This window comes from Lonchura striata, chromosome 6, assembly GCF_046129695.1.
Source record: "Lonchura striata isolate bLonStr1 chromosome 6, bLonStr1.mat, whole genome shotgun sequence".
NCBI lineage: Eukaryota > Metazoa > Chordata > Aves > Passeriformes > Estrildidae > Lonchura > Lonchura striata.
The window spans coordinates 33,758,701-33,779,591 of record NC_134608.1 but is presented as its reverse complement, the minus strand read 5'-3'; the positions used below and the strand labels follow the sequence as shown (position 1 = coordinate 33,779,591).

The following is a 20,891-nucleotide window of genomic DNA, read 5'->3' as shown; positions in this document are numbered from 1 at the left end:
CAGAGCATCCAGTGGGCAGAGACCAAGTGAAAATGGAGAGGTGTCATGCACTGGCACTTGTCTCCACCCCACATCTCTGAAAACACCACTGTTGCACATCTCCAAGGGACAGCTGTGTGGGGCAGAACAGAAGGCACACCTTTTGCAGAGCTGTGATAATATAAGCCAGGAAAACACACAAAGTTTCTCACCAAAAAGAGGAATAGAGAAAACCTTTTCCAAACCCACTGTTTTGCCCACTGCTGTTAAGGTTCATCTTCTCATTGTGACCCACCTCCCAAATCCCTCCGAGATTTCTACAAGTGAAGAACTGACTCACTTGAGCTCAGGGTAGACATTCTCCAGATACCACTGGAAGGATTTACACTTCAGTTTGTGTCGCAACTCCACCCGGTCTGCAACACTGGAAACACAGGCAGTTTGCTGAGAATAAGGCAGTGAACAGGAGGGAGGGGAACAATGAAGACTGGCCAGGAGGTTTGAGGGAAATTACATTACTTTTTGCCATTACTCATTCTCCCACATAATCGTTGCTGGGTTCAGAGCACTAGCAGTGACCTGAGGTGAAGACGAGGAGAGAGGCAAGTGGCAGGAAATAGAAGTGGAAACCAAACACCTTCAGAGAGCTGCTCCCGCACTTCCTTTGGCTCACAGCAATGGCAGTGCCCAGGTCCTACCTTGTTAAATAATACATTGCAGTAAAATTGCTGTAAGTTCAGGAAAGCGTTTGTGCCTCTGGGCACCCCTGTAGAGGCATACCATGAAACCAGCACAACAATCAGCTGCTGAAAAGACCTAGAAAGTGTTTGTGCTCAGGTACATACAGATGATTCATCTGTGTGTGCTAAAGCATGTCTCTAGCTCATGGCAGGTCTAGGCTCAGGTTGGAGAACTGAGACCTGAAGAACTTAATTATTTTTTTTTTAAGAGGTTTGGAGAAAGGGTAGAAGTAAAAGGGGAGATTAACTTAACATCTCAGTAGCTACCTGCTGTGGCAGTCCTCCCACAGCTGATTTGTTTGGTTTAGCTGGCTGAAGAAGAGGATTTCCCTCCAGCAGTCCCTACTGAGCAGCGAAACCAGGAATTCTTGTCTTTAGACTGTAACACTACATTTGTGTGTTGGGAAGGAATTTCAATGGTACCCATGTACCACTCCATCCTCAGCCCACAGAGGCCACTGTACATATACATGAGGCCACATACTTCAGGGGAATGTTCTGAGATTTTATATTCACACCAAAATTGAGGGGAAGGAGGATCCATTTTAGGGCCAATTGTCAGTGATGTTGTCAAAGCCATTTGCACTCTAAAATCTAGATTTAATGCAGGTTCACAGAGCTGTTACTACAGGAAATTGCCCGAAATCAAAGTCTTATGCTCTGCTCCAGCTTTTATTCAGCCAATGCTGCCAGTAAAGTCACTAGGTAGTTTGTGTAAACAAGAACTGAAGATTTTGCCACTAAAACACATGAGTAATATATCCACACACAATATGCAATAGTTTGGTTTCCTTCACAAGCAGCAGGGTTACTTGCTATGTGGTCCCAGTCCAGCTGCTGCAGTCAGCTCAAGGACTGATAAATCAGGTAGGCAAAGCTACTTTTATGAAGATATGTAATGCATCATGGTAATAAAGCAAAGTGTACAGCAAGAAAAGTGATCTGGTTGTCATAAATAAATAGGAGATGCATCATTATCCTGTGCAAACAGCTACACGTCTGAGCTACAACCACATTTGCCAAGTCCTTACACTGATACAATAGCCTTTTGTGAGGCAGATAACCCACAGAAATGCAGCACTCCTGGGTTTTTCTACATTTATTTGGGAGTCATAGGGGTTTGAGAGCACAGACAGCAAGCTCTCCTCTCATCCCAGATTTGGTGTCCATCACTGATTTCTGGGTCGCAGAGAACTGTTAAGCTGGTAACCGTGAATCCCACATGGCCTGAAAAGAGCTTTAGCAAAGGTGCTGTAAGAAGCACAATTCTGCAGATTGTGTTTCTAAATCTTACCATCAACCATGCTCACTCCTGCCCTACAAACAGGCAAACCAGCCTCCATCCATCAGGAAAGTGGGGAGTGCACCAAGTGCAACATGTCCCATGTGCCAGCCAGCCACGCTTGACCTGGGATTCTGCATCTGCACAGGAACTTCAGCTCAATATACAGCTCACATTTCCACAACAGCTGCATGCTGTGATAGAGAAATATTCCTGTCTAGCCTCTTCAAATGTCTGATCTTTTAATTTCATTACAGATCCCTTTGGCCTTCTGCTAACAAATGATTTATGCAGTGTTACCAGGGAAAAAAATTAAGTGAATTAGAAGTAAACCCCATCAGCCAGACACTCAAGCTACAACCTCCCTGGCAAACCAGGCATTCAGAGCACCTCTATTTCTCACACTTAGCCCCAGAGAAGACCTAAAATGGTTTCTTGCTACCAAGGGGTTTACCCGAGCCCTCCTATTGGAAGTCTGGGGCAGCTTACCTTCCAAACGACTTGCCAATGGCTGATGGCCGGGCCTCATAGTAGTACTGCTTGTATTCATCCATCCACACCTCTGCTGTGCGCTTGGTGTTCCTGCACGGGGGTGAGCAGATGCTGTGCTGAGAAGAAGCTGTGCTGCAGAACCCACCCTCCCAGTCAGCAGGCACTGGGTGGGCAGACCCAAGGCCTGTCTGCTAGGAGGTAGTGGGGGACAGTCCCAAACATGAAACTGAGTAGGCAGCATGGATGGAGAGAGATTGCTTGTTTTAAGTCTACAAAGCCTTGCACGAACACTTCAGAAATTAAAAATTTATTAGTCATAGTTTACCATGACTTTTTCACATGTACTTCCCCTGCAGAGGCATCAGGTCTGATGTCACCATCACACTCATTTACAGTATTCCCTTTTCCCAGATTTGAATAACATTATGGGATAATTCAGCTTGGAAAGCAGCTCTGTCTAACATCTAGCCTCCCACCCAAATCAGACTAGCTTCATATTCGGTCATTTTGTTCAGGGTCTTGATTGGTTGAGTTTTGAAATCCCTAATGATGGAGATTTCACCACCTCTCTGGGGTCCTGAAGCAGTGCTTGACCACTTTCATTGTCAAGCACTTCATCTCATCTCTTTTGTCTTCCCATCTGTCCTGCAGTAGAAGGTGCCCTCAGGGTTTATCTTAGAGCACGTACAGCTCAGAGACATCCAAGGTCTGCTGATACCCCCACACATGTCACAGGGCAGCATCTGTGAATGGCCAGGGTGTCTCTCTGGCATATTGCTCCCCATGCCCCTCACCAGAGACTGAGAAGGAATGAGAGACTCTAATACCAACAGCAGAGAAGGGAACAGGTTTTGTTCACAGCAAACAGCAACTCATCCTTCCCTGAGAACAGATGCTCAGCCACAAGCTGTTCTCTGTCACCAGGGAAAAGCACAAAAAAGAATCCAGACTTATTTAGACATGCCCAACATGAAGGTAGCCTGGCTGCTACCAGGAACCACCCAACACCTACTTGATGTAAGTCAGTGCGTTGCCCTCCGGAAAGTCATAGGGATGGCGCTTCCTGAATACGTGTCCCACTCGACTGCAGGGAACAATCTCCAAGCTGCCACCACACATCCACACTCGGAAAGAGAGCTCTGGAAGAGACCCCAAGAGTCACACAGCTGCAACAGTTCCAAGAAGGGCAATTTTCTTGCCCCTCTGCTCTAGGTGTATTGCCTGCAAGAGCAAAATCAGGGAAAGCAATGCCATGGTGAGAACAGAGAAACTGTCCTCCCTTTGTTAAAATGGAGGCAACCATCGCAGCTCAGGGACTTCCAAGCCTTCTCCAGTCCTGCTCCTCTTTGGTTTCATTTCAGTGAGACACCTTTGCATTTGACCAGGTCTTCAAGGTTGCTCAGGATGGCATTTGGCAACAGACTGAGACCACTCCCACACACACACACCCTGCTTCAGATTTCTGTTACTCTCACCGCTGAATGTGGACGTTCAGAAAAGAAGAATTTACTACATAAAGCAAATCATGTGAAGAAGAAAGGGAGTTTAGAAGACAAGGGGAAAGAATAGAACAAGATGAGGGTATAGGGAGTCAATGTCTAGAGCTGTCCTCTCCCTCATACCTCTATATTATCCACCCTGCAATAGTTCCTTCTTCTCATTTTGGCCGGCTCTATTACTAATGAACTAGAGCAACTGACCATGTTGCCGCTGCTGGGGGAACTGCTCAGAGCAGATACCAGCCTCATATAGAATGACTATGAAAATACAGAGAGAATCCTGCTACTCGAAGAAATACACCCTATCCTGAAGCTAGATTCAACATTTTGTTACAGGATTAGAAGAGCATGGAGCTTTGATGTGCAGGCACTTATTTGCATCACAGAAGGTATGTGACCTTGCTCAAGCTTATGGGTCTGTCCTCACTGTTTTAATCACTGCCAAACCAGAGGGGTTTTCCACTTTCAATTCATGTGGTGATGAAAAGAGAAGGAAGGAGGAAAATGAAAATTAGCTGGGTGGTTTGGTAGTCTTTACCAAAAGGGCTTCATATTGTACAGACTTATTACTTCAAAAACTTTACTCAGCTGGCATCTCCCTCCAGTAATGCCCAATTTATGCTTTTATGCTGCTCTGATGCTTAAAAATTAAAAAGAAATTATGTATCCAGATCTAATGGATGTTTGAAACCATGTACACACACTAATATCTTCCCAACCTTCATCTTTCTCCATAGCTTTCCTCTCTGCATACTGAAAGGTAGTTCAAACAGCGAGTTGCAGGGTGGGGGGAGATGGCATATTTAATGTAGCTTCTCAGTTAAAAATCTCATTTTATTAGACTGCATTTTGTAATATTTCTTACTAGTGCTTTTTTCTCCTGACTATTATTCAGAGCTAATTATTTTCAGATTCTTTTTAACAGTGAGTTTCAGATTTGAAGAGAGGAGGGATTTTAGGAACAAACAAAAAAAACCCCAAGACATAAGTTTCTGTCTGGTGATGTGTCCAGCTGACATTTGCTCTCCTGGAATGAGCTTCTGACTCACTTTGGCCTACAACAGAACCAGAACTCTCAGTCTGGCATGTCTAACTTGAAAGTGATATCCATTTCCAAAGAGAGGATTTCTCACACCATCTTAGACAGAACCACTCTCTCATCCCATCTGCAAATGAGGACCTAATTCAAACCCTTACCACTCAAAATTGTAGAATATAGTATAAATAATGTTTCAGAACATTATCAATATTTTTCCTTGATCAGAAAACCCAGTTTTTAATTAAATATTGTAAACTGTCTTTTAAGAGGTTAAATTAACCATTCTGAATTCTTCAGGAAAATTAATACATTTTGCTGTCAAATCCAGGTTGGTTTCTATCCCTCTGCTTTCAGCAGCAACAGACTTAAAGGAGGATGAGACAAGTGACAAGAGACACTGAATTTACAGAAAAACCTCCTAACAAGGCAAAACTGGCAAGCCCTGTACATGGTTGAGTCACATACAGCCTGGCCTGGCCACTGCCAGGCTTTACAAGAGCTATTTCAAGGAGAATGAAGCAAATTCTATGGAGCAATTCTGTGGTTTTGATCACCTCTATATGGTAATCATGTATGGAAGAATGGCTGTAAGCATGCCAAAAATTTATCTGCTACTTACGGCAGAAAGCTCTACTTAGCATCATGCTACTGACATATGGACCAAATTATAACACTGGACTCCCAGGTGGGCAGAAGCAGACAAGAAAAGCCTTAAGAAATATTCCTTCTCCATCTTTGGGGTTTACAGCTTCTACACAGTCACAGCTCAGAGGCTGGCAGAATGGCCAGGTGGCTGGCTGTGCAGCTGGAGCAGGGCTAGTGATGGCAAGGAGCTCAGTTTGGCTCTGCTCCTGAGGGACATAAGGGAGAGGATCTTCATGCCTGGGTAAAGGCTTCCTGTGACTTCTGCCACAGTGCTTAGCTGATGCCACTAGGACTGTTGAGATTCCAATGCCAGCACCATTTAATATCTCTTTTTAATATAAGGAATACCATAAAACTGAATCAAGATCTGGGAAAACAGAGAACACTCATTATTAGATATTTTGTTTTTAAAATGTGGCACCTTGAGAGTCCATTATCAGCCCAAAATATTATTTTATGGTTTTAAAAACCATCTCAGAAAGAGGCAGTTCTCCCAGTTGTGTTCAAGAAACAAAGGATTCCTCTTCCTGACTATTTCATTCTTTCTAATTGGTTCTCCAGGTACTAGGAAACACCATATAAATCCGTCTTTGAAAGGTTTTATTTACATAGCTGTAACATTTATGGAATTTATAGAAACAAATTTTTTTGCAGTGTTAGCTACAGAGAAATCTACTTAAATTGACAACAAAAAGTAAGGCTTTTATCTTCTCAGCTCCATCTGCACCATTTCTAAATTATTGCCCCAAATACTTGAGGTCTCCATGAACCACTCTTTAACACTCATCTTGCTTTTGTCATTAGCAGCTGGTGACATGGCAGCATCCCTTCTACATGGGGCAAAAAGTGATGCCTGGTATATCTGTGCCACTATTAAGTGCAAGGAGATGGGTTCAAGCACCCATGCCCTAAACCAGCATGTGAGTGGACAGACTACACTGGACCTGGGAATTCCTCAGATGTTTGTGATGCCCCCTAGCCTGCTTCTAAATGTTTGCATTCTGAGTCTATTTGTAACCAAATTCCATTTACAAAGAGACTTGTTTAATTAGGAAAAATGTATCTCTGACCTGTCAAGCTGAGAGAGCAATTCAGACTTACTGCAAGAGAGGAACAGGTATAAGAGGCTGCAGGAGTGGCTGCCCACTTCAGAGCTGCGGCAACACAGACTGTCATGTGAAGAACTGGAGGAATATTCTCCAAAAACAAGCAACAATTTAAATACCAGGAGGCTCATCTTTCTTTTTTGTTGTATGCTAGCTCCTGTATAATAGCACATATGCCTGTAGGAGAGTGTAGCCCTGAGCACACACTTTAAGTTGACAGCGATACAGCTCTGACCACCTTGGGGATTACCTGACCACATCCCTAACCTTACACCGACATGCTGATCAGATCTCTCACAAAAAACTCTGAAAAGCAATGAAGACTGGGAAGCAGTTCTGCATTAGTTTGTCATTCCCTTGAAACATCCTGAACTCACCAAAATTTTCTCCTCCCCAGATGTCCATTTGAGTATCATATTTTCCCAGGTGGTTAAACCAGGACTTGTCAATCACAAAGATGCCTCCTGCTATGACAGGGGTTCTGGAAGAGAAAACAGAAATCCAGAAAAAATAATCATACATCTATGTAGCACCACAAACCTAATTTTAAAGGGCAGACAATTATCCAGGTATCACAAATCATACCTCACTTAAAAGAGAAAAACAGTTGAAATGTAACATGAGCCTGCTGCAGGTTTCTAAGATGCCTCTCACTAGATCATCCTTGTGCCTTTGGTTAGATGGTCTTGCAAGCACTACAAGAGTAATGCTGTGTCTTTTGCATTTATACAAATATGCACAGTGTGAAGGAATGATGAACACTGATGACTGTGTTCACCAATTAGACATGGTGTGACAGGCTGCTGCATGTACTGCTCTGCTGTTAGCAAGCTGGTTGGCTCTGGAGTACAAAACAGAGGCTCACAAATTACACAGAGGAATTAAATGGTACTTGTATACTACAAATAGAGAGCTGTCTGCCTATACAGACAAGTACCCTAACTCTTCATATCAGGATTTGTTACATTCTATATGTCTCAGAGCCATGTACCCTGCAGTGAGGCTGGCAACAACTGTTCCAGCCAACAGAATCTCTTTTGTCCGTAGACATGCGGATTTAATAGGTGGGAGTAATTCTATGCCCACATTACTATGTAAGATTCAGTCTTCTGATCTGCTTTACCCATGTGGGATGACTGTTGATCTGCTTCCTTCTTTATGGTTTCATCTGAAAGATGGAGGTAATTAAAAAGACCCAAAGAGATTTCTGAGGCATTCGGAGTGTTGAGTTAGGGAGAACACAAGAACAAACACACAGAAGAAGAGGTGGCTTGTAGAGGTGGTGTATATGTCATACAATATTTAGAGAGCAGTACTCTCACACTTAGGGTATAGACCTCAATGCATTCAGAAAATACCATGAAGTGTTTGTCATCATGAAGTGAACACTGTGGCATTTTGCCCCCAGCAAAGCAGTCCCTGAACTCTCCTTGCCATGCTGGTGAAGTCTTAGTAAAGGTATTTGGAGAAGTGTACCCTGTCTGTCAGAGTGTACCTTATAGACTGAGTTGGGTCTGTTCTGGACATCTTCTGCTCTATAGGAATCTGTTCCCACTTAAAGTGAAGGCTCCAGTCAAACCCTGAAAAGGAAGAAGACATGCCAAATTGGTTTTCTTATTGTAAAAACAGTACTGCTAGCTTTCAGTGCTAGTCTGCACCTTTATACCACAGGCTGTCCCTATGTTCCTTCCCTAACCTCCCTCACAGTCTTCCCAAAATGGCAATAGTCTATCCTAATGTAGACCTCACTAGCTTCTGTCTTGGCACCATCATTCCTTAGCATTACAGATCTCTCTTCAATTTCACTCCACACCTTCAGGAAATTGTTGTCAGGCTGAGATGTAATTCTATCCTGGCCAGTTTGTTTTACCAAAGGCAAAAACCCTGTCAGCCAGAGTTACAAAGCTTTAAAAAAGGACATTGTAGGATGTGATGTATTCAGGGAACAAAGACCTGCAGATCACTGTACCCACCATGTCTTTCAAGACCACCATCTACTTATAGATGGCCTATGGTGGATAGTAGAGCACAGCATAGTCAATAACTTTATACCATTGTTAAGGGTAGCCAAAGAACAGGTAGCCCTTGGCTGCCAAGCAGTGCACAAGTGAGACCCAGCCACTAAAGATGTAGAAGGACACCAGGTAGTGGGATGAACACAGGAACAGCTGCAGGGGGCTCAGGTGTGAGGGGAGAGGTGTAAATGCTTTTCAGAAGATGCCACAAGATAGCCTGGCAGATCAAAGCAGCAATTGGAAGTGCCTGTCAGACTCCAGTGCACATGCAGCATAGTGAGGACACAGTGAGATATTTAATCAATTAACTAAGTCCTGAAACTGCTAAGTGTTATGACAGTGATTCAAGGTCAAGAGGAAAATACTAGTTGAGTTTTGTTCTAACTCTTCAAAACATCTGACTTTGCAAGTTGCAGAGAAAAAGGGACAGATAACCCATCCGAAAGATCATCACTCTATTTTCTTGGAAAGCTGAAGAGAACACAACTTATTTATCATGTACCATCCCTCAAGTCTAACTTACATAAGCCATTCATTATACCCACCTCCCCTCAAATCTGCTGATGCTGCCAGGTAGGCAAAATTATCCAGGCTGATAACATCAATGATTGGACTCACCACTCGGGTATAATCCTGAAGGAGAGAGATAAAGAGGGCAAATAAAGGAGTCAGGCTTACTTGAATGTCCAGTAAAGCTACCAGAGATCAGGAAACACAAAGTTACACGTGTAAATCTTTGTCTGGGTTCTGGTAACTGTGCAAGCAATCTGTGGCCACTAAATCCAACCATGGAGATGGTGGGTACTAGCCAGCTGCACTCCATGGATGTGGGGAATGGAGTCGGACTCCAACACCTAGGGATGCTGCTAAGAAACAGCTCTTTATTTCCTGCCCAAGTCACGGGGCATCAATCACTGTCCTAAGGGTTTTGTGCTTGCTTTTGCTATCTATTGACAGCACACCTTCTGCTCAACCATCCTTGAATGAACTCATTATCATCAGCCTAGAAATTATCAAACCCCTAATAAAGCATTTTCCCAAGAAGTACTGTGACTTAAGACCCCATATTTAAGATTCATAAAGTGCAAACTTTATAATACATATGACACATTGTATATGTTATAATATCAAGACATTGTGAGTACTTTATTGCCATTAAGGCATATAGACATTTACAGTTTTCTTTTGCAATCCTTTTAGTACATAGAAGTTGAAAATTTTTTCAACATCATGAGACAGGGCATTAAAAGACAGATGTTGTGACAGCTGACATGCAAGATGAAACTGAGCTAGCAATGCCAGAAACAGCACCTTGTTATTGGACAGCTACCAGCATCTGTGCCTTTCCTATCAAATCTTGATTTTGTGCCTTGCAATAGTTCTTCATGATGTACCACACTTGGCTAGGATGGGACATCCTTGGTAAGAGGATTCATGTTTTTTCCCCTCTGAGCTGTGCTGGTGGCCCAAGCCAGAGTGTGTCTGCCCAGCCTGAGACTCCAGCACCCATCTGGCAGCCTGGTGTGCCAGCCACTACTCCAGCCAATCAGTGCCAGGACTGGCTAGGGCAAGTCTGAAATCTATAATAGGATGTACATCAGGAATGTAGAAAGTAGGTCAGAAATAGATTGATTTGAAATTTGCTCACTAAAAAATTGTATACTAGAGTTAGCACACAGGATTTTTGCATTTTAAATCCTTCCCTAAAGAAATGACTGAGGTTTTTTCTGCTTAGGAACCCCTGTGCTGGTGTTGCAGCTCAACTTAAAGACCACTAAGTAAAGTAAACATTTATGGGCTTTATTGAACAAGAGTAAAAAGCAGAATCTTTTAATTCATCAATTCTGAAGTTTCACCTTCTTCTGCTCCCTCATATGAAGCTAATCAGACATACTTACAAAGCATCATTAAAGCCTCCACCCCTTCCTAAAGCCTATTACTTCATGGGATCCTCCTTTCAGAGGGGAACAATCACAGCTACTTGCAAGCAGGAATTCTCCCATCACCTCTCCCCTGCCTTTTCTTATAGCAGAGCTGTATGATCTCTCCCTCCAGCTCTGCAGTGCAGTCAGGGAGACAGCTGCTAATACTTCTGTCTCATTTTCATTCTTCCAGCCTTCTGTCAATCCTTTGCCAAGTAAATCATCAAAGGGGACATCCATGCAGTCACAAGCAGCTTCTCTGTGGCAGGAAGCTGCCTGCATGCAGGTGATGTGTGGTGGCAGCTCAGTCGGAACATTAATGGAAGGAAATTCTTGGCAGTGACAAAGGAGAGGGGAGGGTCCAACAGCAGGGGAGATGGAAACCATGGAAAAATTGCACAGTGTATGCTGCCCAAGGAGCTGCTCTACATACAGGTGAACAGGATGAGGAAGCACAATGCCTTCAAGAGACAAGAGGTACAAGCTGGTGGTTGCAACGTTCAGCATTGCATCCCATCACTCTGCATCTCCTGCCTTGTCACACTGGCAGAACAGAATCCCATCAGGAATCTCTTGCCCATCTAGGTCAGGCTGTACCTTCCTCTGGAGCAGCCTGCCTGAGGAGTACCTTGGCAGACCTTGTTCTCACCAGTTCTGCTGACACATGTGAGGGCAGAGGATCCAACAGCACAGGACAGGCCAGCTCCATCCATGCCAGAGCAGGACACGGTGCTCACCTCTTTCACTCTCTGAAGCATGGGCTGCAGCCACTCACTGTTGACTTCACAGTGACTGTCCAAGAAGGTGAGGATGTCAGCAGTTGCCACTTCAGCTCCTCGCACCCGAGAGCGAATCAGCCCTACAAGGAGAAAAGGACAGCAAAGGAGCAGGAAGGTTGGGAAGGGAAACATTTGAGCCTCTTCAGAACAAATACTTTGTGCAACCATTGCAGGGAAAGAGCAGGTGATTCTCCTATGTCACATCTCCATCAGGAGCAGAGAGAAGCTTTAGAGCAGGGCATGCCCTGGGGACAGTCAGATGAACCCTCCTGGCACACAATGAATGACCTCTCCTGTCACTTCTGTCCATGACACAGAACTTCCACCTGGCTCCTTGCTCTTCCAACACTCGCCACAGACACTTGGCTGCTGCCTGCTCACTCGCTCTCCCATTGAGCACCTTGCTGCCTCCATCACCAACTCCCCATGGCCAAATTCTACTCTCTGCCTTTTGCCTTCCTTACTGCTTATCCGCTTTATTCCTAATTGTCCTTTAGTCTGCCCTGTAGAGATATCAGCCTGGCTCTTAGATGACTCCTTACTTCCTTACAGGCCATCCCACTACGTGGGATGCTCTTTTGTGAACTAAACAGTGATTTTTGTCTCTCCTTCTAGATCCTCACTCCAAACCTGCTGTGCACTGACAGCTTTAGAAATAAGTAAGCACATGTTTGTCAAACTAAAGAGCAACTGGGAAAGTATTTTATGCTTGTAGCAGATATATGAGAAAAAACTTTATTTAATTGTATCTCTTTATGATAGATACATGTTGGAGTTTTGGATTGTTTTTCTTTCTCCCATGTCTCCTACACAACTTGTTAGCTTGCACTTGAAAGTGCAAGAGCTAGCTTGTGTTTAAAAGGACAAGACTTACATCTGGATCTTTATTCATAAAGATCTGAAAATGTGGTCTTTGTTCCAGTCAAGGCCTCTGGAGAGCATTTCTCATTATTTAAGTATTACAGGGGACCCCTGAAGCCTGAGAGTTTATAAACTGTGTTCTCCCTCCACAGAACTTCCAAATTCTTGTACTGAAAAAACAAACTCTAACTATAAGAAACAATAGCTATAAGCAGCTGGGAGGCAACCAGGGTCATGTGAAAAAACAGGCAAAATCTTTGTACTTAGAAAGCTTTCCACACTCACCTTCTCGATGGGTGTTTCGTAGACACTTGACCTTTGGGATCTTGGTAAGGAGCTGGCAGTCCTCAGCTTGTGGAGGGCAAAAAGACATTTAGTACACATGCATTAATTATTTGGCTTCAACAGAGAGCCCCAATTAACTGTCCTCCTGCTTCTCCATGGGAGGAGAAATTCTGCTTTCACTCAACATCACATTAATCAGCCTGATGGCCTCAATCCTGTTGTCTACAGAGTACACAGAAGAGCACTGCCTGCTTGCTGTCCTACTCAGCAGCTGAGCTCATGCTTCCCAATCCTCTGAGCAGCCAGGCCTTCATCTCCCCTGCTCAGCATTTCACAAGAACAATGGGGCATGTGCTGGCACCATGGCACTGGGCACTAATGAAAAGGAGGGAACACAGAGAATCGGGACTACAAATCACCAAAGTGCCAAGGAAAAGAGAGTTCTGCAACATAAAGTGATCTTATCTGCTCTCTTTGCCTTCAGTGCCTCATCCGGGCATCTCCTGCCATTTGTTCTCAGGGCAGTTTCTGCTTGATTTTATTTAATAAAGGCCACTGGGATATGACCTGCTTCCTTGGAGACGCCAGCACATTGACACATGGATGCCTGACCAAGGGCTTTGCTGGCAGCTTGCCAGAAACTCCTGGCATCCCTCCTTTCCATCACCTAGGGAAGATAAGAGAGAGGACCAGTTACTGGCTCCAGCCAGGTACCAGTGAGATCTGAGTCTTTAGTTCTCTGTCATTCTCTCTATTCCTGCCCCAGCAGATGTCATAAGAACAGCAAGTTCTAACTCGCTCTTTTTTCTTGCTCCATCAAATTTTTCCCAAGTTCCACGATTATTCCATATTCCTTTACATGTCTCATACTTCCTCTTTCCTGCTATCATATTCCCACAGACTGAGCACTCTTGGGAGAATGCAAAGGCCCTTAGCCAAAGTGCACCTCTTAGCACGTTCCTGTACAAGCATTTCCATTCTCAAGGATATGTGCAATCTGCAATACTGCTCTAACATTGGCACTTTGGCAGATGCTGCATCATCCAAGGGAAATAGCAGGTGCTCTGAATTATAGAGCATCAAGATTTTGCTGGAACTCTGCTACAAGGGAAGGCAATGCTCTTATCTTGGCCAAGTCACAAGTCCAGGTATGAGAATCCCTATTCAGTCCTTCATTCTGCAGGAGTGGAGCACAGAGCTCTGCCTGTAGATAATTGCCAGAGATGATAGACTGAGTATATTTGGAGAAACTAAGGCAAGTATTAAAGCAAAGTGTCAGACCTCAAACATGTGCTGAAGTGCCTCCATGAATGTGTCTCAGAGAAATGGCTATATCCACAAATATCCAGCTGCCAGTGAAAAAATAAGAGCTGTGACAGATTTAAAAATATTTTAAAATCTTCCTATTTACTGAGGAGCCTAAATGGGAGTTTATGGTTGAGCCCTGTACAAAATAGGCACCAGAAATACATCACTGTTGATCTGGAACACTTTGTCCCTTAAGAAACTAATTTTTAGGTGCAGAATGTGGAACACTTAGGATTGTTTGTTGGAAGTGCTCAGAAACACTGAAATTAAACAAGTGAGCACAACTCAGTACTTACTCAAAACACTGTAAGGCCCTCAGAAACTCAAATCCCTCATCTCAGCATCCACCTTTAAAATGGTTTTCTTTATGGCCAAAGCTACAGAAGCATTTAGCTGCAAACTCAAAATAGCATTGCTTCCTTACCTCAGCAGGCCAAGGTGGGCATTCACAGCTATCTGTAAAGTGTTCTGAAGGAGTAATTATCAATCATTATAAATGGTACATAACTAGATTGTCCTTGAGTCTAGAACACATCATGGGAGAAGCAGGAAGTCTTCTTTGCCCACCACCTCACAACTACTACACAACAGCCAGGAGCAAGAGCAACTGTACAAAGGGAAAGACCCCAGAGCCTCCAGTCTGCAGCTCTGGTGGACCTGACACAGTAGACATTCCATCCCTGTGCCAAGCTGCAGAAGAAAGTATGGTGCTGTCCAAAGCAGTAACTCTGCCACAGCTTCCCACGGGGACACCTGGGATCTCAGGCACATGGAGGCAGACAGCCAGTCTCACCTCAGCCTGCCTGCAGGGCCCAGGCAGCCATCTTCTGTACACTCTACTGCATCCTCTTCTTGCCTCTCAGTCTGTAAGTACCTGCTATGCCCACATACAGCATTGCTACATATATTTCTGTGCTAAATGGCTCACCAAACGGTGCATAATGAAACCTGACAGAGATCTCTGGCAACCTAGCAAAAACTGCCACAGACAGAAAAGGAAGACCCAATGGAAAGAAAAAGAGAGGAACAATCTCTGGCCTCTGCCATGCATGGACATTAAACACAGACTTACTTTCTTCTCTTTTTCTCCCGCGTACAGACAAGAGGGGATCTGTGACAGAGGGGAACTCAACAGAGCAAACAAAAAAGGGGAAAACAGAAGGGAAGAAATAAGTGTAAAGGAAATAGGTCCAAACTTACGATCTGAGCTGAAGTCATCTACCAAAATGATCTCCTGGATGAGACTGGGAGGGGTGCGGTTCAGAACACTGCAGGAACCCAGGAAAGAAAAAGCCACTTTGTCAGCTGCCATAACAATGACAATGTTAGGACTGATAGAAATCTGCTGTGCTATGCATTACAGCAGGAATACCAAATGCCAGTAAAGTGGAAGTAGTGACCTTGCCCTTGTACCAGTGTTCATTGGCAGGACCAAACTACAAGTGAGAATATCCCAGAGAGCTGTGTCACTCAGCCAGACCTTACAGGACCCACAGCCAGGAGCTGACTGTGAGACTTGCCTGGGGCAGCCAGCAAAGGGTGCTGCAGCACGCTCTGCCCCTAAACAGAGGTGAAATGGAGAGAACCACCTGCCCCAAGGCAGCCATTCTCATCGGCCAGCCTCTGGGTGAAAGTCATCACTGCTAGAGGACATAAAGAGCTGCTCCTTTCCCCAGCAAGGAGCTCTACCTCAATGCAACAGATGCCACCTGATCAGGCTTTCTCACCAATTCCCTTCTTTGAAATGAAGCATTGTCAATATTCTGGATTTGGATTTTTTTCCCCTCTTTTGCTTGTTACCTGTCTGTCTTTCAAACCGGCACCACACTTGCTGAAAGACCCCTTTTCCTCAGTTTGGTTGCACCATACCATGTAATACCCTCAGGTCTGCAATGAGTTTCCATCTGCAGGACACACATGAGGAAAGCAGAGAAAAGCTTCTGCCCCCTCATACGTCAAAGCATTCTGCTGCTTCGGAGTCTGAGCAGTTAGGTTCTGACTTCTTTACCAGTCTCATTCATTTAAAATGCTTGATGCCTTTTCCCATGAACTTCTTCAAATCTTTCTCTTGGCTTTACTACTATCACATAGCATGTTCCCCCTCCAAGCCTCCTTCAACACCTCTGTGCACAGGCAGGTCCTCATTACCTTCATCAAGGTTTCTCAGTAATGCTTAGGCAGTCCAATGAAGAGGGCAGTTATGCAAATTTTAACACTAAAAACAGAGGCAAACACTGTCCTAGTTCTAGCAATTTGTCTCATTTCAGTGGCAGATGCTCTTTTGATCAGAAGAATACTGGAGAAAAATTTCTGGCTTTTTTTTCTTTTGGATTGTGTTGTTGCTATTGCTTGATATAGTAAATAGACAACAAGAATAGTCCCATACTCCCAGGAATGAAGGTGTAGAGAAGTAAATTGCCATCTCATTAAGTAACACCACTGATGGCTTTACACACAGAGCCAAAGTTCCCTCAGTTTGGAAGAATTTTCTGCTTTCTGCAAAAAAGTTGAATTCTGACTGTTCTGCTGCTCAGTATTACATCCCACTCTATTTCAGATTCACATTGCTTTATACACCTCTGATAGTATTTGTATTTTGAGCTGACATGCCCCTAGATGACTGAGCTTGCCTTTTCCAAAGCTGAATCTCATTTGCTTCTCTTAGTTCATGTCTTCCTGGATGCTCTAGTATGGTGGGGTGGGAGGTAGAGGGATGTTTCAGTGCCGTCCTAAGTGCAGCTTCTTCCAGCACAACCACATCTGCATATTTTACAGACAAGGTTGCCCCGCACTGAAATTTCTGTCTATGCAAACACAATGCAAAACAACCCAGACAGACTGCAGTATAATGGCTGCAAAATGGTATTCTACACCTTCTTCCACTAGCTTCGCTATTGGCAATGCTCACATTTTCTCCACAAGTTTCAGGTCTTTCAACTCAACATAACTGGGGAAAAAGCCCCATTTTGTTCTCTGTTCTTTACCTGTCCACTGATTCCCCAGTAGAGAGAACACATCCCTTGAGGAGTTCACAGCTCATTGTACAGTGCCCTGCTCTTCTGTCAGCTCTGCAATAACTTGCTGTAGATCCTTGGGAAAGGTACTTAATCTTCTTTGCTCTTTGTCATCCCTGTCTTTTTAACAAGGAGCACAGTAATCCTAATATTTCCCCTCACTGAGGCACAGAGACTGCCACGACTTTGCAGCACCAAAATGCATTATTACAATTCCAAAATTCAAGTGACAATTGCCTTTTACAGCAGAAACATGGACTGTTCCCCCCATATCTCATGGATTCCCTGTCTCCTTTGCCTTTTCTCACAGCTTCTTTCAGTATCAGAGTCCTTACTCTCTTGCATGAATATGACATCAGCTGCCAATGAGTTTCTCTCCTTTGTCCATCCTCCCCTGAGTTCCAAGATAATCTTGTTTATTCTGGATGTTAGCAGAATAAACAACATTTGCTCTAACATAATATTCTTTTCTTCCATTATTTAAATTGTCATTGTAATGAGATGCTACACCAAATGCTCTAGCATTACAACAGCATCCTCTTAATCAGAATTTTTACAGGCCACCTGCATAAGCACTGAACCACTGATAGCTGTTCAAATCCATTGACTTAGAGCTTCACAATTCACCTTTACACTTGCACCAAAACCAAAAGATCCTTGCAATCATGACTTTCTGAAATCAGAAAGAGAGGGACCAAGCAACAAAGCACTTGACTTATTCTTCTGCGAGAATGGTCACGGCAGCAGAAGTGAAGGTATGGCTTAAAAATTAATCATGCATAGACATCAATCACATAAAATGCCTTTTGAGAGACAATTGTTTCTGAAGGAGAGCAGGATGCCAAGCAAGTGACTGATTTGAGAGTGACAGCTATGTCCTAGCAAAGAAAAGAGATCAAAACAGGCAAGCAGCTCTTGACTGACACACATCTCCTGCAGGACTGAGGATGCCAGCAACAAGCCATTTGAACTGGCATGTTCACAGATTTTGTCTGATAGCCAATTTTTCCCGACCATTTCTCTTCTTTAGACTCTTGCTGGATATTTTTAACCAGTTGTCTCCCTCTACACTGAAAACATATGGCTAGAGCCCACACTAGAATGGAGCTATGCAGCCCATGCTGCCTCTGAAGACCAGAGGGACAAACAACAGGGTACTTGAAGGAATTGTTATTCCTCTTGTTATTCCTCTTCAAGGTCACTCCTCTATTTCCCCCTCTCCCTCATACACAAACATTTCTCCCATCCTCAAGAGCAACAACAGCACATCATTCTTGTTGCTTCCATCCAGCAGCAGAGATCCCAGAGACAGGAGGGAGAGCAGGCAACTGCTGAGCTGCCAGAGGTGTTTAACTCCATGTGTTCACACATGCATGTGAGGCTAGCAAGAGGGTATGCAGATCAGGATCTGGCCCCTAGGGCTGCCAGGTTTAGATCATCCTGAAATAAGCCTGTGATGCAGGAGTATCATCCCTGGGTCACTTCCCAAGATCTTTTGGTAGCAGCACTGCCACTTTGTTAAATTACCTTGCAATAAACCAGTATCTGGCTCAGGGGAGTGCACTTGAACTCCCTCTGGGTTTAAGATCAGTTCAATCCCAGTACTCCTTTCATGTATTTAATTCTAGAATTTCCCAAAGTCTTATGGCTGTTTTTTTGAGTGCCCAAATACAGATACTAAAAAGCCACACTTGCAAAGACCTCACATATGAAAATTTCAACTGGTAATACATTTTCTACTCACCTCAAAAGATTAGGCCTCTAAAAATGTTTTCAGACATAAAAAGTTTTGCTTTTAGTGCTGCTCATTTTCATCAGTTTTCCTCCTTCACACCCATTTCTCTTATAGCATCCCCACAGTGTAATCATGATAACTGAACTTGGGAAAAGGCCCATTATAACAGTGGAATCATATTTAACTTTCACCAGATGCATCTCAAATGATTCATTTTAATTATCCAAATAATCATGCTCTACCTGGTCTAAGAAAGCTCTTGCAGGTAATAGAAATAATGACAAGCTGGAAGCCTGACTAGTCAGCAGGTAAGCAGGCAGTGCAATTTTAAGCTTCCTGCTGTTTAATACTGCTGTGGTCCTCAACAGACTCACAGCCAGGTCATGAACCCAACAGAACAGTCCTGTCCCTTTGATACCTGACTTCTCCTGAAGTCCCAGGGATGCAAAGTAATTACATAGTACTGCTGCACTGACTGTGTGTGTGACTTGAACAGCAACTACTCTCACAGCAGTACTTCAGCCTGGCACATTCAGATGAGTTTTGCTGAAAGATGGGACTCTCAGGTTACAGAAGATGCCCTGAAGAGCTCTGTCAAATTCTTCTATAACATCAGTGTCAACCTGTAAGTCAGGCTTATTCCTATGTCTCTTCTAGCAGCGCAGCCATGATGTGAACCTTTACTTCTGTGTATGGTTGTCAAACCTTCAGTGCTCAAAGACAAAGCTATAGCCAATCCTTGGTTGTGTGGCACTGCAAATACTGTAGAGCCCAAGAACTCGGCCTTCAGGATCTCTCATGACACAGGGATAAATTATTGACAATTCTGATGTGATTTAAGGAAGGAGTAAATCCATCACAAGCACTGGCTGTAGACCATTTGGCAATGAAGGCCCCAGTGAGGAAATTCCATCCACTACACCATTCACAGCAGAGTGCAGCCAGTTCCTCACAACAGCAGTCCTCCAATGGCAGCAGCACTGCAGGGACCAATCTGAATAGATGGGTCACCCATTTCTCAAGGTCTTTGTTGGGGGCTCTGGTTGCAGGAGACCACATCCGAGACTGGCAATATCACATTCCAGGACAAGAAAAAGTCGGACATACTACCATGGTTTCCCAGCACCTATTTACTGTCTGACCTATGACTGAAAAGGCAGAAATCTCCTCCAGCTGCCCCAGCAGCACCATGATTCCAAACAAGTCTGTCCATTTTCTGGACAGTGACTCTGCAGAACTCATTGTATGGTTGAAATGAAAAGAAAATTATAGAACTAAAAAGACAAAACATGCCAATGCAATATATACGGGTCTCTGGAAACACAGTAACACCAAACTTGGTGGCAGAAACCCAGCCTTCTAGACATGAGGCCAACTTGGAAAAGCCTGTCCTTTATTCACATTGCACATTTCTTTAAGTCCACAGGACCTGTAAAGGGAAGAAGTGGCAATGATGAATAATGCATTCCTGTTAGTGATACCATCAGCTCAAACTGCTACACAGACAATTCACTCTCCCTTCAGCCTCAAAGGCTGTTCCTGGGCTTGCTTGCAGGCTTCAGAGACCCTTTGAGAAATTACTTAGTAAGTCAGAGGGCATTTTTTTCTGTGGGAACTAAAAGTAAAAGAGCCTCCCTGGGTTCTGTGGGAGTGATGGAAGAGGGCAGTGAAGGAGCAGCTGGAACATCGCATTGTGGTACAGATGACTGCAAGCCTCCATCTATTTGGGGTTGCTGACAGGCCCTATGCCACCTATTTATTTGGCTAGATTTGGCCACTGCTGTTACTCGGATATGAGGAGACACTGGCACAAGATAGCAAGTGTCCTGCAGGCTCAGCAGGAGCTGTGTGCAAAGCCCAGGGTACACCTGATGGGCCATCAGGTTCGGTAATTTTTTACCAGCAAGCAACCCTGAGCAAGTGCTCAGTCACTGCACCCAGCATTCTCTTTGCACCCCCCTCACTCTTCCAATCTAATCTCACACTTGGGTGAGACTTGAGACTGTTTTCACCTGTGGATGCAGGACAGCTATCCTTTCTTGCTGCTCATGATTCCCCCAATTGCAGCCATACAAGGGCTAACTGCAGATATGCTCTGCACTTGAAGATACACCCACAACACCAATCCAAGCCTCTGGCCTGTCCTAGTGGGCCATCTTGAGAGCAGAACACTATCACCTGGGGAACTGC

At 44.1% G+C, this 20,891-nt stretch overlaps 1 protein-coding gene across 4 annotated transcripts in view; it reads right to left on the bottom strand.

The window, feature by feature from the left end:
* The window catches only part of GALNT16 (polypeptide N-acetylgalactosaminyltransferase 16), a 74,594-nt gene that overhangs the window by 13,565 nt on the left and 40,138 nt on the right, over nucleotides 1-20,891 (bottom strand). For all 4 annotated transcript variants that reach the window (XM_021547076.2, XM_021547077.3, XM_021547078.3 and 1 more), the window contains exons 4-12: nucleotides 15,153-15,220; nucleotides 12,645-12,710; nucleotides 11,457-11,578; nucleotides 9,343-9,430; nucleotides 8,278-8,362; nucleotides 7,160-7,263; nucleotides 3,506-3,632; nucleotides 2,491-2,583; nucleotides 320-403 (exon numbers count right to left, since the gene is read on the bottom strand). In XM_021547076.2, coding sequence (XP_021402751.1) covers nucleotides 320-403; nucleotides 2,491-2,583; nucleotides 3,506-3,632; nucleotides 7,160-7,263; nucleotides 8,278-8,362; nucleotides 9,343-9,430; nucleotides 11,457-11,578; nucleotides 12,645-12,710; nucleotides 15,153-15,220 — 837 coding nt within the window. The remainder of the gene's footprint in view (nucleotides 1-319; nucleotides 404-2,490; nucleotides 2,584-3,505; nucleotides 3,633-7,159; nucleotides 7,264-8,277; nucleotides 8,363-9,342; nucleotides 9,431-11,456; nucleotides 11,579-12,644; nucleotides 12,711-15,152; nucleotides 15,221-20,891) is intronic.